Here is a 12,594-nt window from a genome sequence, read left to right as displayed (position 1 = left end):
TGCTTAGAAAGAGGTAGAAGTTCTTCCCTCGCTGAGAAACGACAGACTTCTTCTATCAACTGGAAAAAATAAGTAGCCATTAACGTGTAGCACGCTGGTACAAACAACCCATGTGGAAATCGCTGAGTTTCAGAGCTTCCTTGCTGAGCAGCACCCCTGCAAGCTGCTCTTCAGCTGAGATCCACGAAGAACCATTGGAAATCACGAATTCCACATTCAGTCTGGCTGTCCAGTCCCACTCCTACCGTATCCCATAGAAGGCAAACCTTCCTACAGAAAATCCGAGATTGCCTAAGCGCACTAAATACAGAGGGTTTTTGTTTGTTTGTTTGTTGTTTTTAATTCTTGTTTATTAACAGGAAGGACAGATGCACGGCAGCCTGAAGGACTTACCATCCAGTAAAGCTTTACGACATACTTCCCGTAGCTGTTAAACAAAGGCATGTGACCCTTCACGGCCTTGCAGAGAGAGTATATGTGTTCCCAGGGCTTCCAGAGCAGCATAGGAGGCTCTCCTGAATTTCCTTTGTTGTAATTGTGCAGAATCCCTCCATTGAAGATCTTCCACACGGCGTAGATTTCACTGATAATCCACCTCATAAGCTGAACACAAAACAATGAAAGCTACTACTATTGATAGGTTGATTTTTAAATGGTGAGTACTAAAGTTTTAGGTGAAATATGACAAAAATATGTATCTAAGAGCAATAATTTTGCACTTAGTGTGTGTATACATATATATAATTTTGATTTCTGAGCTACAGAAAAAATATCATATCTTGATTTTGTTTCCATGAGATAGGGCAACAATAGAAATTAAAAGGCCTAAAATGGTTAACATTGACCTTGAGTTAGCAGAGTGTATATATGTGATGTGATATATATATATACATTTATATAGTCTATATGCATTGAATCACTAAAATTACATCCTATAAAATCATAAATAAATACAATTTTTAGTTGATAGCTATACAAAGAAGTTGGAAAAATAAAATATAAAAACCCCACGAAATTCATGACTTAAAGCTGGACAAGAAGGAGTTGTCCAGGAAGTATTTATGTAGGCAGGCCTGGAAGACATTCTTCAATGGAGTAGTGGTCCCTGCGGCCTCACCTACCTCGCTGCAGAGCAAATGTTCATTTTGTGAAAACAAGTCAAACGTGATTTCATTTTTCACAACTACAGGAGGCTGAAATAAAAAATGTAGACATAGATATTTATTTAGTTTTTTTTTTTTTTAAGTAAAAGAAACCTAACTTACTCAAATACAGTTTTGTGGGCAAAATAGTCTCCAGGGAAGAGCACACAAATTGCTAATCTAACACCAAAAGTCCAGAATGATAAAATCTACTCCAGAACGTTCCAGATCGCCACACTTTATTAAGCCAAGAGCAAATACATTGAGTCCTCTGTCAGACTGGAAAGGCTCTCGCAGTGAGACAAGCGGAGTAGGGCCTTCAAAGTCGAAGACTGAGATTCCATCACAGCAGGTGCACAGCGTTTACAATAAAAACCTGCTCGTGGCAAGCAGCACACAAGGCCATTCCTCCAGAGGAATCAAACTATTTGTCTGAGCATCAGGACCCCTTCTCAGCAGGAAAGAGGACCCCTTTGTGGTGTTGTGGTGAAAAAAATCCCTGAAACCAAGAGTACTGACCAGGCCTTTGTTGACAGGCAAATGTGGCTCCCGAGGGGAGGAAGTGGGGTCATGGCAACCTGGCCTTTATTTAAAGAATTTCACTGAAAAGCATACATAGGAGCAACATAATACAGACTCAGTAGGCTATTTAGGAATAAGCATGTACCTGCACATCCATATATGCATATAACAGCAACTATTAAAAAGAGAGGTGTGTGGAAGTATTTGGTGAAAAGAAAGGGAAGGGTGAAATGCAGCAATTTATAAAAGAAAAGGAAAAAAATGAGATTAGCTTCATGAAACAGCTGGAGGGAAGGAAGATGTCATAGACCAAATCTCATATAAGAATGTCATTATTTTATGGAATTGTTTCTGTTTGCTTTAGCCTTACTTATGAGCATTCTTAGTGATTCTTATTGTGAGTCTATACATGAAATCTTGAAGCCCCTACTCTAGGTATATCTGTATTTGGACTTTCGCTTCTGGAAGCTCAGGGCCCCACTCTAGGATGACCCGTCAAGAGCGGAACCTTTGTGGAGGAGCAGAAGCCATGTGCAGGCTGATGTCGGGCTATGATCCCTACAGATGGAGAGGTTAACAGGGAAGACTGAATTGATTTTTAGTACAGATGTACCTCAGACCCACCGTTTATTAAAGAGTAGAGGAAAGTGTTCTTAAAACATTTATTTATTCAATTTATAAAACCATTTTTACATGGACCATCTATGATGAATTTACAGTAAACAGAATAAGATTTATTAAAATACCTATCAATGTCAAGTACATTATGTGAACGGCAGAAAATTTATATTCATGTCAGTGTTGCTCGAAATTAAAATTGATTCAGAAGCTTGTTTTGTGCATAATGAATTTATTTGAAACATCTTACAAGGAAGCCTTCGAAAGACCCTGTGGCTTCAGTGAATCACTTTGGCTGTAGATGCAACTTTGTTTTCAGTCAGTAAGAGGCCTGACTTACATTTGCCTGCATTCATACCAGCACTGATGAAGGCTAACTACATTGTGTGGAAACAGACTCCAAAGACTACAAACGCATACAAGAATTGGCTCCATTACAAGCTATGTGACTGGTACTAATTAATTTGCCCTACTGGTGTCCCATGCATTCAATGAAAACAGTAAGAAATTCAGCAAGGGAAAAAACATTAGAGATAATTAAAACCCTGCAGACAAGAACTACACTCAAATTAATGTGGCTATTAATGTGTTAGACCAAAGCTTATAGAGTTCTGAAGTGTGTGAGAGCTGTTTGAAATGAAGGTGTCTCCGCAAATCTGAGCATGGAGTCTAGAAACAGAGACAGGCTTTGGAAGATGCTTGGAGGATTCCTGGAAGATGGGAACCCATGTGCAAATCTCTTGGACTGGAAAATTAATTCCAATAAACACTGGAGGAAAGAGAACTTCACGCCCCTGGGATTTCACACTGAGATGCGGAGTGGAACAAATCAGCTAGTCAGAAATAACAAAAAACATGTTTGGCTACAATTTGACATTTTCGATAGAAATAGAAAAATGAAGCCTGTACATCAAAACATAGTAATCTCTTTCAAATGTATACAAGAATGTGCATGTCCATGTATGTGTGCTGCCACACTGGGTGGGATGTGTGGAGAGAAGAGAGCCCTCAGTCACTTTCTGAGTTTGGAGTCAGAGTTTTACCTTAGCTGAAATGCAATTATCCAGTTAAGCTGGTTGGCGAGCAAGCCTCAGAGATTAGCCTGTGCCTCGCTCTTTAGTGCTGTGTTTACAAGCTGATGCTGCCACATCTGGCTTTTTAAAATGGGTTCTGGGGATTGAACCCATACCTTCATGCTTGCACAAAATGTATCTGGCCTGCTGATCCATCTCCAAAGCAAAGGAATTATTAAAATATACTGACAAATATTAATTTCTGAGTTAGAAGCTAAAAAGCAATCACAGGAAAAACACTGTAAATTACTTGAAGAATGCAAACTTTGGTCACAAAGATAGTCTATCCTTGTAGGTAATAAGTATTTCATTCAATAATGAAAACAATTCTTACTCGGCTGAATATAAAATCTTGTGGACGTTTCCAGGAAAAGATTTTCAAGGATGGTGGTAATTCAATCTTTCCTTCAGGGTCTTCAAAAAAGTGCTAGATGAAAAAAAAAATTAAATTGAACTTTTAAATGTGGCTTTATTATAATAAAAATTCCATCTTAATAAAGACCAACTAATACAAATGTTAGATCAATATAGAAGAATTTGTGTAGTAATGTGTATGTCTGTTTGACTTCAGAAAGGCCTTGTGGAATATTTGAATACCAAAACTCAAACTGGCCAGGGAAGCAAATAGGCTACCTGCAGCTGTTTACCTCCCAGTCCTCCAAATCAAACCCATGAGTCTTAGTGCCAGCTGTGCAGCAGACCACCTGCTGTGGCCTCTGTCCATCTTTGTCTCTATCCCCAGGGAAATAGATAGATCCTGGTGGAATGCCCTGCTTTACTCCATCCTGTGGACGCCTGTAGACTCCTTAGTGCCTCCTCCTAGACCATTCCCATTCCTATTCTAGAAACACATTTTACCCCCAATAGTCACACTTATCAAAATCCCAGAAAAATTTCCTGCCATAAAACACTCTTCAAAGAACCAGAGAGTACAAAAGAAATCAAAAAACAAAATGCTTACCCAGAAAGGAGGAAAATAGGCATCTGCACCTGGAATTACAATCTTCCAAAACCCACATGCCTAGACACCAGTATAAAACCACAATCAATAACAGCCAGGAAAATATGTCTCTGCTAGAGCCCAGCCACCCTTACAGCAGCCCCTGAGTATTGCAACATAGCTGAATCATAAGATAAAGACCTTAAAATAGACTTTATGAATATAATAGAGGTTCCTAAAGAGGAAATGAATAAATCCTTTAGAGAGATCTATGAACACACAAGAAGCAAACAGAAATGAATAAAACAGATCAAGACCTGAAAATAGAAACAGAATCAATAAAGAAAAGTCAAAATAGAGAAATCTGAAATTAAAAAATTTAGGAACTCAAACAGGAACTTCAGAGGCAAGTCTTGATAACAGAATAAAAGATATGGAAGAGAGAATTTCAGTCATTGACGACACTGTAGAGGAAATGGATACTATGGTCAAAGAAAATGTTAAATCCCAAAAACTCCTGCACAAAATGTCGAGGAAATCTGGGACACTACAGAAAAGACCAAATCTAAAAATAATATAATTACTGAAAGGAGAAGAAACCCAAAGTGAAGGTATGGAAAATATTATCAACAAAATCATAGAAAATAACTCTCCTAAGCTAAAAAATCAGCTGCCTATAAGGTACAAGAAGGGTACTGAACACCAAATAGACTAGACCAGAAAAGAAGGTCCCTTGGCACATAATAGTTAAAATTCTAAGTGTACAGAACATAAAACCTTCAAGAGAAAAGACCAAGTAACACACAAAGGCTAGAATTATAAGAATTATACCTGACTTCTCAACAGAGACTCACAAAGCCACAAGGGCCTGGACAGATGTTACTCTAAGATACCACAGATGCCACCCCAGACTACCATGCCCAGCAAAATTTATAGAAGCAATAGATAGAAAAATAAGGCATTCTATGGTAAAAACCTAATTTAAGTAATATTTATCTGCAAATTCAGTCCTATGGTAGGTGCTAGGAAAAACTCAAACCTAAAAAGATTAGCCACTTCTAAGAAAAAAAATGAATAATCCCAGACCAGCAAATCAAAAGAGAGAAAACACACACACACACACACACACACACACACACACACACACACCTGCAAACAACAGCAAAATAAAAGGAATTAACAAACTGTACTCATTGATATCTCTCAACATCAATGACCTTATAACCCAATAAAAAGACACAGACTTACAGAATGAATGTGAAAACAGGATCCATCTTTCTGCTGTACCCAAGAAACACATCTTAACAGCAAGGAGAGAAATCACCTCAGGATAAAAGGGTGATAAAAGATTTTCCAAGCAAATGGACCTAAGAGCAAGCTGGTGTAGCCATTTTAATATCTGATAAATGAGACTTTAAACCAAAACTAATCAGAAGAGGTAGGGAAGGACACTACATACTAATAAAAGAAACATACTACATACTAATTAAAGAAAAAATCCACTAAAAGGACATAGCAATTCTTAATATTCATGCTCAAGACAAAAGGGTACACAAGTTCACAAAAGAAACACTATTACAGCTTAAATCACATATTGATCCCCGTAAGCTGAAAGTTGGTGACTTCAGGATATAACTCTCACCAATAGACAGGTCATCCAGACAAAAACTAAACAGAAATAGTAGAGCTAACTAATGTTATAAATCAAATAACTCTAACAGTTATTTATAGAACATTTTACACAAACACAAAAGAATATACCTTCTCATAACCTCATGGAACTTTCTCCAAAACTAACTACAAACTTAAACACAAACAAAGTCTCAACAGATACAAGAAAATCAAAATAACACCCTGTACCCTATCTAGCCACCACATATTAAAGCTGGATACCAGTAACAGCAGAAACAAATAACATCAAAATGCTTAGAAACTCAACAACTCACTACTGAATGAAAAGTTGATCAAGGAATTAAAGACTTTCTGCTGTAGAAAATCTTACAGCTTGTGGTTACCCACCTACTGGGGTGTGGCCTCTTATACTATATATGCTGATGCAGAGCCTGCATCTACCCTCTTTTCTGGCCACTCTTTATGGTTGCTGGATTCAGTTTCTGTTCTCCATTCAAGCAGAGGATTCTGATTTGTGAGTTTACCCCTAAATATATCACCACCTATTTCTCAATTCTGAGCTAGTGAGGGATTTTTTTTAAGTGACCTTCCACAATTGGCGCCCACATGGCCAATTAAATCCACGTGAAAGCTGAGAGGGCTTGGCAGTTTCTGTGTGGTTATTTCTGGGTAAGGTAGCCAGGCTGCCAAGGCAAACAAGTGGCCCCCTCCTTGCAACAAATTTCTAAAACGGAATGAAAATCAATATACAACATAACCCAAACTTAAGGGACATAATAAAGGTGGTTCAAAAGGCAAGTTCATAACATTAAGTGCACACATAAAAAGTTGAAAAGATCTTATACTAGTAACTTAATAGCACACCTGAAGGTTCTAGAACAAAAAGAAGAAATGACCCTCAAAAGTAGTTAAAAAATAAATAAATAAACTCTGGTGAAATCAATAAAATAGAAACACAATAACAAAACTAATACAAAGAATCAATGAAACAAAGAGTTAGTTCTTTGAGAAAAATCACAACTGATAAACCCTTATCCAAATTAACTAAAAGGCAGAGAGAGAATAAAAAGTTGACAAAATTAGAAATGAACAGAAGGACATAATAATAGACACTGAGGAAATCCAGAGAGCCATCAAGACATACTTTAAAAACTTGTACTCCTCCAACTGGAAAATCTAACAGAAGTCTATAATTTTCTCAATACATATCACTTAGCAAAAGTCAAGTCATGACTGGATGAACAATTTAAGCATACCTATAACCCCTAGTGAAACAGAAGGATACTAAAATGTCTCCCAACTAATAAAAGTCTAGGGTCAGATTCTTTTAGCGAAGAATTCTACCAGACTTTCATAAAAGAGATAATGCCAATAATTTGAGGAGGAAACATTACCAAATTCATTTGATGAAGGCACAAGCACCCTGAAACCAAAACCACATAAATACCCAACAAAGAAAGTGAATTTCCCTTATGAAAATAGATGCATAAGTTCTCAATAATGTATGTTGCAGGGAAGGATAGGAAATGGTTTGGGAGGTCGTTCTGTCTATGTATTGCTTTCCTTGGTTAATAAATAAAGAAACTGCCTTGGCCTGTTGATAGGATGGAACTGAATGCTGGGAGAGGAGGGCAGAGTCAGAGCCGCCATGGATCTGCCACCAGTGATAGACGTGATGGAACTTTACTGGTAGGCCACAACCTTATGGTGATGGACAGATTAATGGAGATGGGTTTAACTAAGATGTAAGAGTTAAGCATAAAAAGCTAGAGCTAATGGGCCAAGCACTGATTTAATGAATACAGTTTCTGTGTGATTATTTTGGCTCTGAGCGGCTAGGATGAACAAGTGGCCTCCTCCTGCAACAAAAGTACTGGCAAACTGAATCCAATAACATATAAAAATGATCATACACCATGATCTAGTAGGCTTCATTCCAGAGAGGCAGGAATGGTTCAACATACATAAATCAGTAAATGTGATCCACCATGTAAACAAATTGCAAGATAAAAGCCTCATGCTCATATCATTAGATGTAGAAAAGGCCTTTGACAAAATTCAACACCATAATAGAGCCCTGAAGAGTTTAGGGATACACAAGACTTACCTCAGCATCATAAGGGCAGATTACAGCCAGCACATAGTTAATATCAACTTAAATGAAGAGAAACTCAATTCAATTCCAGTAAAACCAGGAACAAGACAATCTCCACGGCTATTCAATACAGTACTAGAAATCTTAGCTAGAGCAAGTAGGACATGATCTTCTCAAGGAGATCGAGAGGACATAAGTCAGAAAGGAAGAAGTCAAAGAGTCTTTATTTGAAGGTGATATGATATTATGTAGAGTGTCCCTAAAAATTCCACTGGGAAACTCTTACAAATGATAAACACTTTCAGCAAACTTGCTAGATACAAAATTAGCTCACAAAAGTCAATAGCCCTCCCATATAAATGGCAGACAGACTGCAAAAGAAACCATGGCAACACCACCTTTCACAATGGCCTCAAATAACATGAAATATCTTGGGGTAACTCTACCCAAGAGAGTGAAAGAGAAAAACTTAAAGACAATGAAGAAAGAAACTGAAGAAAAGATAAGAAGATGGAGAGATCTCCCCTGCTCATGTGTCAGTAGAATTAATATAGCAAGAATGGCAACCCTACCAAAAACAATCTACAGATTCAATGCATCCTCATTGAAATTCCAACAGTTTCTTCACAGATCTTGAAAGGACAGTTTTTAGACTAATATAGAAACACACACACAAACACTAAACAAAACAACAGCAAAACTAGGATAGCTAAAAAAAATCTCAAGTAATAGAAGAATTGCTAGATATATTAGCATCTCTGATTTCAGCTTGTACTACAGAGTTATAGTAATAAAAACAACATGGTACTGGTACAAAACCCCACTTTTTTTTTGGTTTTTCAAGACAGGGTTTCTCTGTGGTTTTGGAGCCTGTCCTGGAACTAGCTCTTGTAGACCAGGCTGGTCTCAAACTCACAGAGATCCGCCTGCCTCTGCCTCCCAAGTGCTGGGATTAAAGGCATGCGCCACCACTGCCCAGCTAAAACCCCACATGTTGATCAGTGGAAAAGAAATGAATACCTAGACATAAATCCACACACCTATAGACAACCGATCTTTGATAAGGAGGCCAGAAACACACACTGGGGAAAAGACAGCATCTTCAACAAATGTTGCTGATAAAACAGGATAGTTTATAGAAAGCTGGGGATAGCCTTATACTCATTGTCACAGAGAAAGACTTTATGAACAGAACAGTTAGCACAGGCACTAGATCAACAATTAATAAATAAGACCTCATGGAACTGAGCAGCTTCTGAATGGCAAAGGACACCATCATTCAGACTAAGTGGCAGCCTACAAAATGGGAAAAGATTTTTTACCAACTACACATCTGATAGTGAGCTGATATCTAAAATATGTAAAGAACTCAAAAAACTAGATATCAAACAAATAACTCTATTAAAAAAATGGAGTACAGATCTAAACAGATAATTCTCAAAAGAGAAAGTAAAATGGTTGAGAAACTCATAAAGAAATGTTCAACATTTTTAGCCATCAGAGAAATACAAATCAAAGTCACTTTTAGATCCTATCTTACACCCTCAAGAATAGCCAAACAACCAAAGATGGCATCTTTGATACACGAAAATACTCTCCAAAAGCACCAACTCGGCCACAAATCTTTTGATCTTCTATGATGTTCTGCCTGTAAGATATGCTAGGGTAACAGTGGTACAAAGTGTGTGGGGCAAACCTACTAATATGTGATTTGATGAAATTTGTACCTGATACTGCTTAGGTGATCAAGAGCCTGAAACTAGAAAGCTCAGGGACCTAGTGTAACATTAAATACCTTTTAAAATAAAAAACAATGAAATGACTCTGAATACCTTATATATCAGTGCCTATCTTAATCACAATCGGAAAAGATTCCTACAGCAGCAGACAGGAACAAATACAGAGATCCACAGACAGACATTATGCAAAGAGTGAGAGACTTGATCACTCTGCTCTAAACAGGATATCTCCATCCCTCCCCTCAGGGCTCAAGGAACACTGAGGAAAAAGAGGCAGTAAGACTGTAAGAGCCAGAGGGGATGGAGGACACCAGGAAAACAAGGCCCTCTAAATCAGCACCACCAATGAACTCACAGAGACTAAGGCAACATGCACAGGATCTGCCGAAGTCTGCACCAGATGGTGCCCGAGAGCTAAAAGGAGAAGTGGACACAGGTCCCATCCCTAACCCAGAAACAAAATCCAATTGATAGCCACTGACAAATGAAGATCTATATTCCTCCAAGGGAATCTCCCTGGGGAAACAAACTAGTCATAAGAATGGGCTGCATGGTCAACAGAAAATGAATGCAAAGGGGTTTTCTTGTCTAACAGAGCCCTGTGAGCACTTTTCCTTTGTTTATAGTTTTGTTTTTCTTAAAACATGGATTCTTTGTGTAGTCCTGGCTGACATGGAACTCACTCTGTATACCAGGCTGGCCTCGAACTCAATGGATGTCAGCCTCCCTTCCCGATGCAGGGATTAAATGTGTACTCCACCATCGCCCAGCTTTATCTTATTATATATATTTGTTTCTTCTCTTTTTTTTCCCTTACAGGTCTTTTGCATATGTATTATGGATTCCAGTTTAGTATTTTTATGGGATTCCTGGAAGCTGAACAAGTAGTTATTTCTTTTGTCTCCCATTGGGTTCTTTTGATTCTCTTTGTTTTGTCCAAATCTGATGTATTAACTTTTATTATCTTATGCATTATATTTTATTTTAATATTATCCCAAAGAAGCATATTTGTTTTCTAATGAGAGACAGAACCTGGGTGAAACCAGACAGGAAATGGGGAAAAATCGGGATAAGTGGGGTGAGGGGAGACCATAAGCAAGATACATGATGTGAGGGGGGAAAAATCTGTTTTCAATAGAAGAAAAAAATTGAAAGAATTAAAAAAAGAATGGCGTATGTCCTTGTCATAACCTTGCTTGTTGAATAAAATTTGGTTGTGAACTATTGGTGATATTCATTTAAAAATATCCATATCACAAATGTTTTGAAATACATGCAAGGTGCTCAGAATGGTTAGATTGGTCTATGATGTCGTTATTTGCATAGAGCATTCTGAAATAGTAAATATTAAAATTTAAATTCTCATAACACAATGCAGAATCTCAGTGACTGATTCATTAAAGATAAAGACATTTAGTAAAGACAATTAATTGCTGTCTTTATTATCACTTTAATGTACAGATTAGCAATGTGTTAGGCAATGCATTCTTGGTACCCACATATAAAATGACTGTACCTTTCACATTCAAAGGGCCTGTGAAGACGAAATATTATAATGACTAGCAGCAATTTAAAACATGTGGGGATCTGGTGCTTGCTTGTGTGTGGATGCCTGTCTCTGTTAGTGTTTTTCAGATTTTACAGCAGTGGGCTAGATTGGGTAAATCTACAGTTAAGCAATGGAGTTGCGAAGCAACCTGATGAGTCAATCCAAAGTGTTCAGGGAACTTAAAAAAAAGCCTTTGGGAGCTTAGAGTGTCTTTATCCTGTGATGGTGAAAATACCTTTCAGAACAGATTTTAGGATATATATGTGTTATTCAGATAAAAACAGATCTGTGTGAAAAGATGGGAGAAAAACAGAGAGACTGGAACAGTAGCCAAGTGTCTTTCATTTTGTAGCATCTCATGTTAGTCAAAGGCTGAACAATGGATGCAGAAGCAAATACCATGGGACTTTTGCTAAGGAGGCAAATACTGGGTTCTCTGATGTCCAAAACCAGTTGTTCATTTATCTCGTTTTTTCTCATCTTTCTCAAGAACTCCATTATATTTCTTCCTACCCATTTTCCCAGTATAAAGGCTGGGGAAAATAAAGTGGGGGAAGGGATCAGGGTGAAAATAAAAAAGCTTTCCCTTTGGGATGGAGATGGGAGAGAAATAGGAAGGCAGTCTCACGCTGGGGTGCAGCTCAGGGGCAGAACTTGTGCAGCATGTGCAGGACCCTGGCCCCTCCCTCTCCAGCATGTGCAAAGCACAGCATGAGAAGTCACACCCATGCATCTACAAGCCTCAGTCATGACTACTTACAAAGATGGGGCTCTTGCCAGTCTTGTCTTTCTCCTTCCCTCCTTTGCCTGCATCCCACTTTTCCGCATTTATGTCTGCCTCACTCCACTCTGGCCAGATCGGGAACTTCCCCTTCTTCTGTTCCACAGAACCTGGTGGCACATTACTGCCAAAAGGGTAGAGACTTGAGAGAGGAAGAGTTGAAGAGTCTTAATTAAAATCTCTAGCATCAAATAGTAAGTTAATTGCATTGCATAAATTAAACAATCTTGTCAGTGGAGTGTACTGGGTAGACTTGCCAGTCAGACACTATCAAGGCAACAATTCTAGAGACAGAAAAAACCCCAAAAGAGGTTAGTTCACAAGCAAAATTTAAACATTTGTCTCTACTGACTATTACAGAAGACTCAATACTGGTGTGTATAGAGCACTATCAAGCTTCATATGAACATAATATAACTTATCCAAATCATTTGATGAAGGCACAATCACCCTGAAACCAAAACCACATAAATACCCAACAAAAAAAATCAAATTATAGGTC

General features: G+C 38.0%; 1 protein-coding gene across 8 annotated transcripts in view; it reads right to left on the bottom strand.

The window, feature by feature from the left end:
* Positions 1-12,594, bottom strand: part of Adgb (androglobin) — a 118,595-nt gene that overhangs the window by 90,800 nt on the left and 15,201 nt on the right. For 5 of the 8 annotated variants that reach the window (XR_012907910.1, XM_075949071.1, XM_075949057.1 and 2 more), the window contains exons 2-5: positions 12,072-12,234; positions 3,690-3,782; positions 1,122-1,193; positions 394-603 (exon numbers count right to left, since the gene is read on the bottom strand). Coding sequence is in view for 7 of the 8 variants with exons in the window: in XM_075949071.1 (XP_075805186.1) it covers positions 394-603; positions 1,122-1,193; positions 3,690-3,782; positions 12,072-12,234 (538 nt within the window). In the remaining variant the exon portion in view is untranslated. The remainder of the gene's footprint in view (positions 1-393; positions 604-1,121; positions 1,194-3,689; positions 3,783-12,071; positions 12,235-12,594) is intronic. The other 3 variants (XM_075949067.1, XM_075949080.1, XM_075949096.1) reach the window with 2 other exon arrangements.

Source organism: Microtus pennsylvanicus, chromosome 1 (genome assembly GCF_037038515.1).
Source record: "Microtus pennsylvanicus isolate mMicPen1 chromosome 1, mMicPen1.hap1, whole genome shotgun sequence".
NCBI lineage: Eukaryota > Metazoa > Chordata > Mammalia > Rodentia > Cricetidae > Microtus > Microtus pennsylvanicus.
The sequence above is the reverse complement of the archived record's forward strand: the minus strand, read 5'-3'. Positions and strand labels throughout refer to the sequence as shown.